At 50.0% G+C, this 16,763-nt stretch overlaps 1 protein-coding gene across 3 annotated transcripts; it reads left to right on the top strand.

Moving 5' to 3' along the window:
• The first annotated feature begins 2,881 nt into the window (after nucleotides 1–2,881).
• Nucleotides 2,882–16,763, top strand: FAM110D (family with sequence similarity 110 member D). 3 transcript variants are annotated; one of them, XM_044435398.1, is made up of 2 exons: nucleotides 2,882–2,957; nucleotides 14,800–16,763. In XM_044435398.1, the coding sequence occupies exon 2, from the start codon at nucleotides 15,149–15,151 to the stop codon at nucleotides 16,205–16,207; it is 1,059 nt and encodes a 352-aa protein (XP_044291333.1). In that variant the 5' UTR covers nucleotides 2,882–2,957; nucleotides 14,800–15,148; the 3' UTR covers nucleotides 16,208–16,763. The 3 variants fall into 3 exon arrangements, with proteins under 3 accessions (XP_044291333.1, XP_044291335.1, XP_044291334.1); XM_044435400.1 differs by having other exon boundaries at nucleotides 2,892–2,957; nucleotides 14,872–16,763; XM_044435399.1 differs by lacking the exon at nucleotides 2,882–2,957 and adding an exon at nucleotides 14,479–14,757 and having other exon boundaries at nucleotides 14,872–16,763.

Raw genomic sequence — 16,763 nt, 5'->3', positions numbered from 1 at the left:
GCAAGGCATGATGTTGGGGATTTTACAAAGTCCTGGATAAATTGCAGAACTGGAATTCTGGATGATGAGGATAAAACACCATATCATGGCAAACTGAGGCAGACTTCCCTGGCCAGAGACTCTCTATGCAGATGTGTTGAGCTTCAACTCCCAGTATTCCCATGCTGATTTGGGAGTGTTGGGTGTTGTAGTCCTGGATATCAAAAGAGCCTCAGGTTGGGGGAGGCTTCCTGAAAGACTAACTAATGTTGGCATAAGCTTTCATGGACGTATAGCTCACAGTTGAGTAATTTATTTATATCATTTGTTTATATTTCTATCAAAGTTCTATGAATGAACAGCAGAAGAGACTGATTTGTGACCTAAGCTGCTGCAGCCTTCCTAAACTTCTGTTTCTCCTCCCAGCCTGCTGGCTAAGAACTTATTTTCCAAGCAGACCCCTCTCTGCCTTTCCTGCAAGATCAGTCTTGCTGCACATGGGAGAGGAGGGGGGGGGGGAGCCCTCCCATTTCCCCCCTCCCAAAAGGAGCATCCCTCAGAGCAGTTCAAAGATCAGCCCCAAAATAACCCCTCAACTACTGTTGGTTCTGCTGCGGCTTCCTGCAATTTAAATCTCCCCAGGAAAGAGTACGGCCCAAACTTCCTCTTGACTAGGAGGATGCCGAGGGGGGAGCAGACTCTGGCGCTTAACCCCCTAGTGCCAGAACAAATCTACACATCTGATGAAGGAACAAGCCAAAGCGAACGCCTTGTGTTTCTGAGGGATCCCTGCAGGCTGAAGGCACCTCCAGACAAGCGGACTGTCAGCACCACCAAGCAAAGACATGGGCAGCTATTCTGACTTTTTCTCTGCCTTAAGAGATTTCTGAGTCCCTCCAGAGGTGGGGTTTTTGTGCCAGCACCCACCCCTCATTCACAGAATGTCACAGGAGGGTCAACTTGGCGCCTTCCTGTGTTTTCCCACCACTTCTTTCACCTTTATGTTTCTTTACACCTCCCACCTGCACAAACTGCCTGCCTGCAGAGCTCTGCCGGTAGCTAGCATGTTGTATCACCTTTACTAAGCAAGAAAGGTGTGGGCCTGCAGCTGGAGGGGTGACCACATGCGGAAGTGGAGCAGGGTGCTGGACTTGGGGGCTAGGCCCCTTCCAGTTCTACTGCTATTCCATTCTAAACTAATGTGGGAAAGACGGGCAAGTATCCAGTGGCTTGTGACTGGTTATCTTAGCTTGGAAACACCCACAAGATAGAAGAGCATCAAGAAAGCACATTTTGTGATGATCAGGTGTCCTATTTTACAAAAGACAGTTGTTGTTTTTTTTGGAGAGCTGATGGAAGATGAGCCCTCTTTTTGAGGTTGTTGTCTGTTTGAAGGGGAGTCCAGTCCAAGTCTGGCATAAAGTCAAAGGACCAGAAGGAAGGGGACAGGTCAGGGATGGCTCTGCACAACGGAGGACAGAGCCTTGCAGATGTTCCCCCACAGTGGCCAGATGTGCCTGTACACACCGCCACTTGCATCTGCAAACGGGTGTCCTCTTTTAGGGATGCAGTTTCGCTCTGGGGGAGCCACCATGCCCTCTCCTCTTATGCGTCTTTATCTTTAAACAGGCTTTGCACTGTACAGTCCTTCAGTCCAGGGACACTTTCGAAGAGGGGAAGGTCCTTGTTAAAGTTGAACACTTGCTCATGCTAAGTCAGATAAGGTCAGTTTTTCCCCCTTTCACTTGCTTGGGGGATGCTGGGAGCTGGAGTACAATCTGGAGGGGCCCAGGGTGGGGAAGGCTAGTTTATAGTGTGACCGCAGAAAAGTAACCCAGTAACCATGGAAATCTTGTTAATGATGAGCTGGGAACTGAACCCCAAGTGGACTGTTCATGAGCACGGCAGTGGGCAGTTCTGGGTTTGGGTCATACTGGCACAGGAGGTCCATTTGGCTCCTTTTATTGTGAGAAGAATAAAGACCCAGCTGTGGCTTCTTTGCTACCAGTAACACTGGTGACTTTTCTAAAGACAGCACTTGAGATTAGAAGATGGGCACTTCCAAATCACATCACAAGTATTAGTATAAATAGCATCTTTTACTCCCTGCAACTGCAGTGCTCTTGTTCAGGACAGCAGCCAGCCATGCCCGCTTCCAAAACATGCCATTCCATCCTCCCCAGTTTGCTGGTTTTCTCCAATTATCATCATACTTTGGGGTGGTGATCTCCTCCTCCCCCCCCTTTTTTTTTAATTGCCCTTCTGCAAGCCTTGGAGTTCTGGGCTTCCCACTGAGCAAGCTGATCGTACCCCCCACCCCTTTTATCTTTGGTTCTGTGGGCACCCACCACCCAAATTTGCATTGGAGTCAGGTACAGCCCACCTCAAAAAGTGCAAAGTGATTCTGGGCCTAATCACCCTGAATACCTCCCAAGAAGAGCCAATTTTTATCTCCACCTCTCAGAGTAGGGGACTGAAGATGGTCTTCTAAAGACCCCTGGGCCCCCAGCGAGGTCATGGCAGAGCTGAGGGGATTCCCAGTTGGCATAATGGACTTGTAACGGACTAAATGAGTTTTGCATCCAAACTGCAGCACAGGAAATGCAAAAGCCAAAACAACCCCACACCGCTGCACACAAAACATACCCACAAAACCCACTTGGGGTTCTGGGCGACACTAGCGCCGCTCAAAGGAGTGTGGGAAGCCAACGGTTAATGCTGCCGGCTGACATGTGGGGAGAATGTAGTGCTGGGGGAGATGCTGAGGCTGCAGCGTGTTATCTGCAGCAGGCAAGGGCCGCCCAGCTCAGAAAGGGTTAAGGCAGGGGAGGGAGTCGGGCCTTGTCTTCCTGACCTGACAGCCCGTATTCTATATATAAGCCGAAGGGCTGCGACTTTGCTTGTCTGTCTGGGAGCCCTTTTGCTGAGCGGGAGGCGGTGCTGCGGCGCAGCCTGGGTGCCTTCGGCCAGGCAGGGCGGTGAGTACCTCGCTGGGGAAGGTCGTGCCTGCCTCCGGGCCAGCACATCTGGAGGGCGTGCGGGGGCGCGGGGAGGCTGCCTGCTGGCCGGCCGGCCGGCCTGCCCTGCTGCATCGGGATCCGACGCACGGGCACGAGAGGGAGAGCCGAGAGCAGGCAGCAGGGCATGCCTCTTCCCACTTCCAGAGCGTGTGTCGTGTGACTCTGGTCGGGTCGCAGGCTTTCCACTTCTGGGGACCTGTGGTCCTTGGGATGCCTCCTTCGCGGCAGTGAAAGAGCCTGTGGGCTTCCGCTTCCTGAGGAGGCGGCAAGCATGGCCAATGGTCGGGGATGCTGGCGGTTGTGATCCAAAACACCCAGACGTCCTCAGCTTGAGAAAAGCTGCTAACAGATGCATTTTGGCGGAAATATTCATGGGCTGGGGGAGGGGGAGCTTCCAGGTGCGGCTCTCATCAATCACAGCATCCTCTAGCCTTATTCACAGAATTTGTGTGTGTTCAGACACTGGGTTTTTTCCCCTCAAGACCCTCCCATGTTTTCCCATGGCTTTTTCTGTCTTTTTCCTTGCTGCAGAAAATCCAGGTGCTTCCAGCCAAAGGGCATCTAGTGCTACTCATGAGAAGACACAGTACAGCTATTGTGTCTTTCCTTTCTTACTGGATGTTTTGCTGAACAAGAAAAGATGGAAGCAGAGCTGGACAACACCATGGGAAGGTTATAGGCTGAAAACAACCATGTCTGGATCCCCCCTTCCCCCACACCGCCTTGTAAAATTGTGTGAATAAGGTAGAGTCATGGTGCCCGAGGGTCTCATCTGGATCCTCCCTCCATACAGGCGGAAAGGACAGAAAAGGTGCACCTGCCTTCAGGCTGGTAGTGCCAGGAGTCTGGGGCCCATCTGGCTGGAAGCACGACAGATCCCACATCATAAACTTGATGTATGCATCATAAACTTGTAGACATCCTGATGGCCAAATGCACTGGACTGCATTTGTTGAAGCCTATGCATTAATTGTCCTCACAAATCCCAGTATATTTTTCTATACATAAAACAAGCAGGGGCACAGAGTATGTGCGTTTACCTTGTAATACAGACATTCCTATTTGTGTAAGAAAACTGCAACAGTTTTGTTTTATTCCTCCATTTTTATTCTAGTTTTGTTTTTGTTTTGATCTTTTGAAACTCCCAATAAAAATTATTTTAAAATTGCTACCCTGCCCCCGGGGAGGGACTGCACTGCTTTGTATGCATTTTTGGAAAGGATCCTGCTTGCAACCTGGGTAGCCATGGCAGGGAGTGTCAACAGAACTGGACCAAGGGACACTTTTGTCCTGTGTGACAAAATGGACTTTAACACACAGATGCATCTGCCCATCATAATATGTGTGTCAATTTAAAGTGCTGGGCAGTCGTGTGTTGTTGTCTTGCTGTTACAGGCTAGTATAGCCCCCACCCCCAGAATCCAATTCTATGGACCTTTTCCTGAGCTGGTTCGCCTTTCCCATTGTTAGCAGCAGCCCAGAGTCTGGGATGTGGCTTTTTGGAGTCTTTTCCGGCTAGTGTGGTGGTTGAACTCTGCACGTAGGTATCCCATTTGGCCTACTCTGCCCGGTAGTTAAGACCCGTCTTTGGAGGGTGCGTCCCAGGGAGGAGGACGATGGCTTGCCCCAGGCGAGCTTATTTATAGCTGCAGAGGCAAAAGTTCAGCTGTAATTTGGGACTCGCTTTGTAGCTTGGAGGAGGAATTGTTTGCTGCCCTAGAATATGCCCTCTGTCTGACCCTTGTGGGAGCAGGACCTGGGTCTCTTTTCAGGGCCATTCCACATCCTCTGTGGCAGTGGATGTGACTCTGCCTCTGAGGGGGGCAATGAGAAACCCTCCCTCCCGGCATGTCTGGCTCTGTCTTTCCTAACATGTGTTTATCCCATTGATATGTTTTTAGATGCTTGCCTTTCTTAACACTTGGAGGTGTTAAACGCTGCAGTGAGGAAAGACAGCAATGCCTGGGACTGCTTAGGTTAGAGAAAGGGGCAAGTAAGGAGAGACATGACAGAGCGTACAAAATCATGTGCTGTGTGGAAAAAGTGGAGGGGAGGCATTTCCCACCCTCTCTGGTGATACCAGAGCCCAAAGGGGTGATCCCATAAAGCAAGAGAGTGCTGTGGCACAGCTGTGCTGCTTGTGCGTTTCTCACGCACAACTAGTTGGCAATGATGTACACAGAATGCTGGACTGGATGGCTCTTTGGTATGATCCAGCCGGGCTGCTCCTGTGTTCTTATGTGAACAGTTACGAACTTAAAAATCCAGGGCTAGCCACAATATGGGAGGGGGGGGGGGAGGCATTATGGCAACGTGCCCCCCAATGGCCCATCTCCTTAGACTGGCCACTTTAAAGTTGCCAGAAAAGAGTGAACCCATCCCAAAATTGAAATAATAAAACATAACAAAAGAGTATACCAATTTGCATAAGATGTGCATATTCTGATTTCTGTGAATAGATGCCATTTGACAAATAATTATGATAACTTAAGGAAGAACTCAGAACATCGCACGGTTGAGCCCTGTGGTTGCTGCCCCACCTGCTGTCCAGGCACTCAATTTTCTTAGAATGCCAAGCCTTTATCATGCTTTGGGTGATTATTGGGCTTGAGCATGATGGCCCTTCAAGGTGAAGGCCACCCTCTGTGAAGGAGGACATCCTACAAGGAGCAACTTTAATGCAGCTATCAAAGGTGTCCAGGATAAGGGTTAGCAGGGGCCCCACCGGTGTGTTGTGATCCCAGGAATGGCCTGGGCTGGCCATAGAGTTTGTGCTTGATCTGCTCAAAGGTCTCAGTCAGAGGCCGGTTTCTACATTGTGTTCCATGAGGTCCTTTTCCAAGTGGAGATACCAGGGCTGGTCCTGGAAATGTCTTGAGAGCAAAGCATTATAATTATATAATTATATTATTATAATTATATATAATATATAATTATAATATAATATAATATTATATTATATAATAATTCTTCATTATACCATGGAGCCATGCTGACTCCTTGGTCACCCCACTCGGACATTGCCAAAACATGATGTGTGAAGTGGCTGTTAATTTTGGTACAAGAGGAAACAGTCCCTGGGTATCTGAATCCAGGTCTTGCTGTTGGTGGGTTTAGGGTCAGTGGGGAGCCTTTTTGGCTACAGCTCTAAAGCAAAAGCCAATTAGCACTTCCTTCAGTTTGAGCAAGGGTCTCCCAGAACAGTTAGACTTATGAGCTGTTTGCATGATGCAACAATTCGTCATGGATAAGTAGCCATGGTAGGTTATTGTGTCATCCAGACTTGATGCAATTTGTGCTGGATGGCCTGTTTTTCACACACAACCCACCCATAGCTTGTTTTACAGTCATTTTTCTCCATGATGGCTTGTTGCATCATCTGAACCAAGCAGGGCAGCTTTGCGGCGGGTTGTCAGGAAAGGCTACAGAGCTACTTTCTCAGAGAAACTGCCAGCAACTGCCTTTCCGCCTATGCTGAAATGGCACTTTAGGAGGGTGGAACTCCAAATGCATATCCGAGGTCATAATTTTTATTATTACTTTTGTCAGTCTCTTGCAGGTGTCTGAGTGCACACCAGCTGCTATCTGATATGTAGATGCTGGGAAGCAGAGGAACCGTTGTTCCTGGTGTGTGTTTCCAGGTCACACTGATCAAAGCTTGTCAGAGGAGGAGGGGGACTGGGGAGCTGGTGCTCCAGAGAGCTTCTCTCAAGCCACTCTCTTCAGGTGTTCAGGCAGATTCTGAGAATAACCAGGATTTTCAACTATCAGGAGAGGGCTTGGGGTAGCAAGGCTGGGGCAACTCTTGACACCAAGACATGGCACTAGGAGAGAAGGGCCCACCCAGTAGAGGGATGGCATGCAAGGAAGAGGCTAGCCTGCCTCCAAGGGGGCCAGTCCCAGAGGGAAGGGGCCCAGACTTTCTCAGGAGTAGTTGCTAGACGGGGTTCAACGAACTGCTCTATGCATGCTCAGAGACTCATTCTTTGTTGGTTGTGCTTACTGGAAGCACCCTGGAGAAGAAAGAGCTTTTTGTGTGTTGTTTAGGAAGTGTGTGTGTGTGTGGCAGGGGGGAACCTTCACCTGTGACAGCATAGTCTTGCCCAGTCACTTTCCTCATCAGTTTCAGCTGTTAAATGGAGTACCAGCCAGGCAACATACTGACTAATCTGTACAGAGTTTCTGGAGATACGTAACGTGCCTGCGCGTCAGTTGGAAAGTCCAGCACACAGGGAGAGCCGCAACAGAAATGCACCAGCAGTGGCTGAGAATGACGTTTACCCCTTAACCATGTAATCCTCTCGATTTTAAGAGTTGAACTCAGAATTCGCAGTACACCTTTTCAACACTTCCCTGCTTGTTATGATCCTCCCCGAGGTATCTTGGGGTGGGGGAGCTGGTCTGCACCTGAGAGTTTCTCATTCAGCCCCTCCCAACACTTCTTGGCCATTCTGAGGAACTGTCCGGCTAGGCAAAGTGACTGGCTGGGAGAGAATCACCTCCCCATCTCAAAATCTCGACCTAGCCCATCCTCCACAGCCCCACTGTCAGCTCCTTCACTTTCTGGTTCTGAAGAATCTGAGAGGCAGCCTTCTGCCCATGAAAACGATGGCCCAAGGCCATCCAACCTCCTGAAAGGAAAGGGCGTCCCGTGGTGGGGTGGCAAGAGGCAACTCTGCTTCTTGAAAGAGGTGAGGCAACGCAGGCAGGCAGCACGTGGTCTCCTTCCTCTTGGCAACACGGCTGGCTCAAGCGTGGTTGCACAAGGAGCAAGCAGCGGTTTGCACATTTCGATGTGTCAAGCGGCCAGGCTGTTGCTCCACCCGTCTGCCGGAGCTGCATTCTGAGAACCGCATCACATCTGGGGTGACTAAGCGGGGTCAGATGTGCCACTCATCCGGCCCGGAGTCAATTCACACCTTGCCCTGAAAAGAGTCTTTTGCCTTCCCCGTGTTCCTTGGGGACTGAAGATGGGTTTTTAAAATCAAACTTAAATGCTGGCTGACTTGGATTTGGTATGGGCACAACAGACCAATACTGAGTGGAACGGGTGATGCTCTGAAGATCCTGGAAGACAGTCTGAGATTCTTGGATTAATGGGGGCATTGGTTATATTTGCATAAGTGACACCAGTCATTTACATTAATTAATTAATTAGTGTCAGTCCTACTGACATTGCACTAGATGGGCATTATAGCAGGAAAGACTCGGGTGGAGACTGATGTCACTGAGCCAGTTGGTCAACAGGATACTAGGTTACGGAAAACGGAGGGGATCCAATGGTGCTTGTGTTTTCCCTACTCCTGTTTTAAGTAAGGAACATGGAGGTGCTCCATGTGCTCTTGTGCTCTGTTACAAGAGAGAACTGCAGCGAAATGTTGCAGCATGGAGTGCTTCTATTCACGGTTCCAGGGGCTTCCTTCTGTTCCCTTGCCATCTGATGTTTCACCACCCACTCCGATGGGCATCAAGGATTTTGCTGCCCCTGATCAGGTGGTTTTTGTTGGGCTGTATTTTGGGTGCCCCGCCTTATATTTCCCCCACACTGAAGTTTTTTTGTAATGGAAATTGTGGGCCTCCCCTCCGGCTGCTGAAACCTCCCCTTGCATTCACAGATGGCATTGTTTTGGCTCTGTGCTGTCTAGCACATGTGGAGTTTGCTGTTTGCATGCATGCGGTGTGTGTTGGTATGGAGAGAGATGCAGGAGGCATCATTTTGGAAGGAATCCAAGGGCAGAATCCTTGTCCAAATGCAATGCCTTTTCTACATGTTTAATCCAGTCTCGGGTGTCTAATTTTTAAAAATTAATTGTGATTGTTACTACATTGATATCCAGCCTTTTCCCCCTTTGCAAAGAACACAAAGCAGTTTGCTTGGTCTTCCTCATCTCTGCTTTATCCTCATGACAACCCTATGAGAGAGGTTAGGCTGAGAGTCAGTGACTGGTCCAAAGTCACCCAGGGGGTCCATGGCTGAGCGGCAACTAGAACGGTGATTTCAAAAGCAAGTCCAGCACCCACCACTACATCCCGCTGGTTCACTTTCTTTGTGTTTTAAGCTGATGCAAGGAGTCTCTTTCTTGATTCAAAGTATTTCTAAGACACAAGGGGCAAAATGAGGAAGTGCAAAGGGGGAAGGGCAAAGGAGCCCCGCGTTGCATTTGTGACGATCTCCTTAACGATGGAGGGTTGAGGGACTGTGCTCCTCCTGCCATCATTCCAGCCCTGTTACTCAATTTCACAAGAGCCAGTGTGGCGTAGTGGTGAAGAGCGTGGGACTGGGACTCAGACGATTTGGGTTCGAGTCCCCGCTCAGCCATGGAGCCAACTGGGTGACTCTGGGCCAGTCACAGACTCTCAGCCCAACCTACCTCACAGGGTTGTTGTGAGGATAAGATGGAGGAGGAGATGTAAGCTGCCTTGAGCCCTTTGTAGGAAAAAGGCAGGATGAATAAAATAATAATAATTAAAAAAAAAGAGCCCCCCCCCGCTTTCACACACACAGATACATATGAAACAGTGGATAAGATCAGAAAAGCAAGTGCCTACCTAAGACTTCCTAGTGCAAACGGAGTGCCATTCTAAGCTTCGACTGGCAAAGCTAAACTGTGAGAAGGATATATTCTGGGGCTTGCGGTTAAGCATGGGAGCCCCACCATCCCCTCTGGAAGGAGGCGAAGGGTTCAACTGCAGTTGCTCTGCAGTGGGTGCACACGGGTGATCAGATATGCCTTTGTTCCATAATATTTCTTCAGATCTTTTCTTTAAAGTAAGGACCAGCAATGTATGAAGACGCATCACATGAGCATGGCCGAAGGAAGAGAAGGAGATGCCAAGCCAAGGTCAACAAGGCATGTGGATCCAAAGGCAGGATTCTCATTCTGGGTGTAAGAGAGGTTGGGTTCACTTCTAGACAAGCCCATGCAATGGGGGAAAGCTGCAGCTTTGGAAGGAACATGTTTGCTCAGTTGCTGGAGCACTCACTTTATATGCAGCTGGTCTCATGTCTGATGCCCAGAATCTCCAGTGTAAAATACCTCTGGTATCAGGTAGCGAGAAGATGGCTTCTTAAAACCTGGAGACGAAATCCCAGTCAAAATACAGACAAGGCCAGATGGACTCACAGTCTATAAGGCTGTGAGTACTTGCAAAAGCATTACTACAACTACTCACACCACGCACAAATTATTTGCACATGAGCAAGTGGCCATACACACTTAGTTGGGGCCTGTGTGTGCTGCTAAGAACTCTTCCATTTGTTTGGGTTAGCAAAGACATGCGAGTCACATTTCCCAAAGACAAATGGCTTAGCTTTAGCCAAAATTTGGTGGGAATCCAATTTAACACTCTCCTGGCTTTTGACTGCTCCCCACTGCAGTGACTCGGTGGCCGTCACAAAACCATTTGTATCTCACGTTCTAATATAAAACTCCCCATCTGTGCGTTCTGCAGAGTGTGGAAAATGGGGGAGGCATTTACCACCTCCATTTTGTAACTCCCGGGCCCTCTCACACAGTCGAGCCATTCTTGGATCTTGGATCAAGTCCTTCTCCTTCTCAAGTCCTCCCATTTGTGCCCTTAAGTTAGGGGATGATTCTGTTCTCAATTGTCCCTTCTGTTCTCAGCTGAAAAGAAGATCAATGGCTTATAGAGAGCAGGAAAGTGAAGAAAGTGCACTGTGAGGGGCCCCTTTAACTTTAAAGATGCCTGGCCCCTTGTGACCAGCCTCATTTAGGGCCTTCCTGAGTGTAGGGAATTATTAACTAGGCAAAAACAGATTGTGGGGTGGGGGGGGGCTTGTCCTTTCAGAGCTCCTTTTGGTCACAGCCCTGTTCTTTGTACACATGGGATTGCTTAGGGCTTAGTTGCACCCTCCGAAATTAGCTGGAGGTGATGTTTTGGGAAGGAGGAATAGGAAGCTGAAGGTTGAAGGCCCCTGCAGCTCATGTTGCAACTAGATGATGATGATTCATGCAGGCCTCTGTGGCATGGTACAGCCTGCGTGTCCCACCTTAAGACCCACATGGTCACCTCAGTGAGTGTCCAGCAAGCTGCAGGGAGGAAGAGGAGTCCCAAGGTTGTGGGTCATTGCCACTGGGTCCTTGTGGGGTATGCGCCGCACTGCCTTTGACATTGGCCCTGCTCAAGACCTGCAGGCTGCCAGAGGCGGGCCAGTGTGGCAGCACAGTAGGCAGAGCAGAAGGACACTCTGCGACAAGACGGAGCCGGAAAGACCACCCACTGCTGCTCAGGGAAGGCCCCTCCTCAAAACAGGATGCCTTTTTATAGCACTTCCTGTCCCAGAGGGCCAAACCAGCAGCCATGCTGGGTGGATCCAAACCAGATCCTCGGAAGTTCTCACTGCCGGGAAGAGTTAGCAGATTGTGGATCTGCTAGTTCACCACACAGGGCAGCCACCGCAGAAGCAAGGCCCAGTTCAAGGCCCAGTGGTCCGTTCCATTCTGTGTTGCTGACTGAGCCTCCAGTAACAGGACTGGGACTTCAGATCCCTTCAACTCCAAGTTCCTCCAGGTTCAGGTTGTGGGAATGCTGGATTCTGCCAGATCGTTTCTCAGGCCCCAGGAGGGACCTGCCGTATTTCTTCCCTGCCCTCTAGACCCAATGGATCCCTCCCTGAGATCAGAAACTGTCCATCGTCTCCAAAAGCATCCCCCAAGTTTCTTGGCTGTCCTTTATGAGAGGGAAGCCAACCATGTGGTTCAGCCCATGCAAAGAACAACAACATCTTCAAGAGGTTTTGTGATTTATTCCAAGCCACACGGAAGGGAAGGAGAGTGCAGGACACCCCCGGTGCTTTTTCCAGCCTCCTGCGGCCGTCTCCTTCCTCCCGCACCAGGCCGGCTTTCCCTGGCATTGCTTCTCTCTCGCAGCTGACTGCCTGGAGGGTGCAGTGCTGCTCTCCCGTTGCAGATCGAATTTGCTTTGTTCTGGAGATGGCTGGATACATAAAGATAAGCTGACTGGCTCCTCTATTTTTTCCTGCTTGGCTTCCTCTTGGAACCTCAGCAGTGCAAAAATGAGAGTCCATCTGACAATATGCCCAGCAGTGTTTCCTTTGCTGGTGCAATTGTTCCCACTTCAGGCGCTGCTGTCTGGAGTCTGCCTTCTTGGCCCTCGCCTGCATCCTGGGGCAGGCATACCAGCCTGATTTCAAATGCCGGCTCTTTCTGTGTTGAAGGACTAAAATTAATTTATCTTCCCTGCTGGCCACTTCCAAGTCTTTGACAGGATCTAGGTGACCATATGACCAAGAGAACATTGGGTGCTTTTGGCATGGAATGGCTTGGGGAGCTGGTCACAGGATCATGGAGGTGGAAGGGTACCCCAGAGGTCTTCTAGTCTAGCCCCTGCCACAGTAGTGGACCCATGGCTGCAGCAGCCTTGATAAGTGGCTATCCAGCTGCTGCTTAAAACCTCCAGGCAAGGCAGTCTGCCACCTCACACCCCCACCCCAGGCCTCTGCTCTGCCCTCAAATATATTGCACTATCAGGAAGTTCATCCCAATGTTTAGCCTAAATCTGTTTCCTTGCCATTTCTTGACTGTGGTTTGGGCCTCTGGAGCAATGCTGAAAAATGTGCACCGCCACCCATTTACCAGCCTTCCAAATATCTGAAGCTGGCTATGGTTTGGGGTCCTACTAGTCTTTTGCACAGGCTAAATGCATCCAGCTCCTTCACACTGGGACTCCACAATCTGCATTGAAAGCCAGTGTGGTGTGGTGGTCAGACTGGGAGCTGGGAGATCTGGGTTCTAATTCCCTCTTGGCCATGAAGCTCAGTGTAGGACTTTGGGCCAGTCACTCTTTCTCAGCCCAGCTTACCTCACAGGGTTCTTGTTGTGAGGATAAAAGGGAGCTTGGCAAGCTGCCTTGAGTCCCTCAGAAGAGGAGAAAAAGTAGGAGAGAAATGCAGTGTAATAGCAAAAATGTAATCCTGTTGTTCTTCCAAAGGGTGATAAGATGCTTGCATAACCACTTTTAATGTTAAAAATAAAAATAGACATGCCATTTTAGATGTGGGGAGAAGTTTCGGGTCAAGTGCAATTAACTGAAATTCAGGTTGACTGTGTAGTCTCACCTTTTGCCCTCATCAGCTGGCCGTTTTGGGCTATTAATCAGCAATCTGCCTGAAAAAGATACAATTCCTCAGTTGCCATAACACCATGCCCCCTGCATTTCATCAGATGTGTTTGAACCTGACCCTTTCTGCTTGGCACTCATTAATCTGGATCCAGACAACCAGGAAAATGTGGCACCTGGGATGTGGAAAACAGAAACCAGGAGGGAGGACATCTCAAGGGCTAAAAACCTTTTGTCTTAAGTGGCTTGGACAACATTTTTTCCTTTGTTGCAGATGGCAATGAAAATTAAAGCACACGTCCCTGTCAATATTTAGTGTTGCTCCAAACCATCTTAACACAAATAAAATGCTCTGGAGATACTCAGATTCTGCCCCAATGCCAACCATTACAAGATCAAAGGCTTATAAGATCATATGACCAGCAAGATAACACATATATTTACATTCTACTTGAATTAAGATCTTTTGCATTAATAAAACCAAGGCAGGAATAAAAGAATGACAATGACAGTATAAATATCCATACAGTTTATTTATTTTATTAATAAAATAATAGAAAACAAAATGCCTCCACTAATTTAATCACATTACATTCCACTTTTAAGATGAAGGTTAAGGCACCCTTCCTTGGCTGTAATGACAAAAGCATTTCATAAAGAAAAAGAAGAAAAACATTCTTGTCCTGTGGAAAAAATATCGCAGACTGAAATTTGGCTGGTGCATACTTTGTAGACAATGCTTACAGCAAATGATGTGAATTGTGTTGAACTACAACTGTATTAGCACAGACTATATGGACAGTATTTACCCTGTGAAGTACTACATTGAAAAGCACACCCTAAATGTAGCAGCCCCAAGACATGGGGGTGTGGCATCTGGTGTGTGGAAGCCATGACAAAGCTATCTTCTCCCCGCTTTTTAGGGGGGGCAGGAAGCACTGGAGTTGTGGGAGTGTTTTTTCAGGCAGGGGGAAAAATGGAGTTGGCACCAAACATGAATGAGGAAGAAAAAGAAGAAAGAGGACGGCCCCAGATTAGGACTGAAAAATGTAGAGAACTTCAGTAAGAGTAAAGTTCCCAAAGTCTTTGGATACAAGTTGAATTCTTGTACCCCTGAGGAACAGTTCTACTGAAACGTGTCTGGGGCAATTTCCTCTTTTATGGAAGTTCCCTCTACTTTTCATTTAGAGGCTTGCAGCTTTCTAATTTTTTAAATTTTTTTTTGCTCTGGTGCTCCTCCAAGCCAGTTCTTTTAATTAGAGCTATGAAGTGCTGAATCCGGGACCATGTGCAAGGAAGACGTGTGCACTGCCTTGCACAGCGGGCTTGGGAAAAGGGGAGCGGTAGTGCACATCACACTGAGCTAACAGAGGTGTACTGCATGATCCCAAGCAGGTGCAATAGCAGGAACCAAGCAGGGTTGCCTTCCTTCCAAGGAATGGCTTGCCAGCTTGGCATGGCACGGCTCATGCAAGTGAGTCAGACCACGGCAATTTCCTGGCCCAGTCATCTGTCTGTAGTGTGTCAAAGCATTTGGGAGCTCAGATCATTAAAAAGAGGAAAAGACACACGGCTCAGCACTGCTGGCATTATTACTGCTTGTCTGAATTCGCCAACCGTTCCTGAGAGTCATTTCCTACCATAGATATCCTTCTGGGTTTGTATTATTTTATTAATCAACCACCTTTTTTGTTTCCAGGGCTACCACTCAACTCTTGGCAACCAACTGCTTCTCTGCTCATAAAAAAAGAATTTTTGCTTGTCTTTCCAGGGGCTGAACTTTGACAGGAAGCTATAAGTAATTTTTCCAGCACTGCAAAACCAGACTTCTACAGTGAATTTTGAAGGGGAAGTCACAACCTCGCATGGCAAAACCGTAACATCTTTCCTTAGTGCCTACTTTGGACAAAACTCTGCCATCCATCCATCTCTATCTACTGGTAACGCCTTTACCCTCACATCTTTACCCCTTTGCCAGAAGCGTCCCTCCAAAGGAGGTTTTGGCAGTTGCATGACATCCTGCTGGTGAACTCTGGAAGGTGTGGCAGATGAGGCCTCTTTCTCCAGGAGATGGAGCTTCCCAACTCGGGTTGCTCCTCCGAGGACCAGACTACCTGCGTAAGCAGCTGGAGGTGAGCAGCGGGGGACGGACCTTGAGTGCCGTGGAAAGGCTGGAAGCAGACAAAGCCAAATACGTCAAATCCCAGCAGGTGATCAACAGCCGTCAAGAGCCGGTGTTGCTCAGCCCCAGCCTCCAGGCTTCTCCTTGCTGCCGGAGGCCGCTGACTCTGCACCAACACAGTGAGTTCTCACAAGGCTTGGTGGTAGGCCAAGACAGCCTCGGGCCCAAGAAGCTGCCTCCTCCTTCTCCTCCTCCTCAGTCGCCCATAGCGCGGAGGGCGGGCAGCCGGCGCATGCTGCGGCCCGACTCGCTGGTCATCTACCGGCAAAAGAAGGACTGCTCGGCTGTCAACAAGGAGAACGGCAAAGGCTACGGGCTTGTCCGGCGCCTCTTTCAGGGCCCGCTGAGGGAGGGCCTTAGCAGCCACCCTTCCCCGAGGGGCGTGTTGGGAGATGGTCAGCTGCAAGGGGAACAGCGGGAGGCCTCCATGGTCTGGGCTCCAGCAGAAAGGGAGAAGACACGAGTCATGCGTTCTGTAGGCATCCTGGCCAACTCCAGCTGTGGGCCAAGCCGGACACCCCTGCCCACCGCCCAGCTGGAAACGGACGCTGTTTCTCCCTCCTCCGGCCCTGGCCTGAAAGACTCCAAGAGGGAGCTGGGGCTGAGCTATTCCCTTCCTCTCTCGGAGAAGGAGCGGTTCTTTAACTACTGCGGCCTGGACCGGAACCTGGTGGAGGTGCTGGGAGAGGAGCGGTTCAAGCCCGGCAGCTGGGAAGCCGGCTCGTCCTGCCTGCTCGTAGGGAGCGTGGGGTCGGCCACTTCCGAGCATGCAGGCCCCTCGCACAATGGAGAGGACCTGTCCACTGAAGAGCTGAGCGAGAAGCTGCCCGCCCTGGTCTCCGTTGTCGAGAGAAACGCCCGGGTCATTAAATGGCTGTACAGCTGCCAGCAGGCCCGGACTGTGGCCAAGGAGTCCACAGTATGAGCACAGCCCATGGCCACAAGTGGCTCCTGTCATAAGGAGGCGGAGAGCCGGGCAGTTGGGTTCCCAGAAGCTTGTCAGGGCCCGGTGGGCCTCCTTGGGGCCCCGGTTCTGTCTGAAGGTGTTGGAGCATCCCTGCTTGGCAGGAGGAGATGGTGCGGCTTCAGCAGGCACTCCTCTCAGCATGGAAGCGGACAGACCGTTGGAGCCCGTGTGCTGCCATCCAAAATAGCCCTGCCTGGGCCCACACAGGCCGTCAGCCAGAGTGGCGGGAGGGCTGCGGGTGAGGATGTGCTGAGGCCTATGCCTGAAGGCACGTGCGGTTTGTGACAAGAGCTCTGGCGCCTCGCTGTCCTCCATGGTGGCATGAGACAGAGGCCACCAAATGGTGGGCACTTGATCCTTCTGCGCTTGCTGGAAAGTCAGGGCAGTGTGCCAGGTTGTGTTGGAAACTTGGGTCCAAATGCCCGCGGGGTTGTGAAGGTCTCTGAGTCATGTGCTACTGTGCAGGGCCGTTGTGGAAATAAAACCTGATTCGCTCCATCGGCTAACGCCTGGG

The sequence above is a fragment of the Varanus komodoensis genome, unplaced genomic scaffold (assembly GCF_004798865.1).
Source record: "Varanus komodoensis strain SLA01 unplaced genomic scaffold, ASM479886v1 scaffold29_1, whole genome shotgun sequence".
NCBI lineage: Eukaryota > Metazoa > Chordata > Lepidosauria > Squamata > Varanidae > Varanus > Varanus komodoensis.
This window is presented reverse-complemented; position numbering and strand designations above follow the sequence as displayed.

Bases quoted from the DNA above. Each gene is read 5' to 3' on its own strand.
- FAM110D (XM_044435398.1), top strand. From the start codon at position 15,149: ATGAGGCCTCTTTCTCCAGGAGATGGAGCTTCCCAACTCGGGTTGCTC.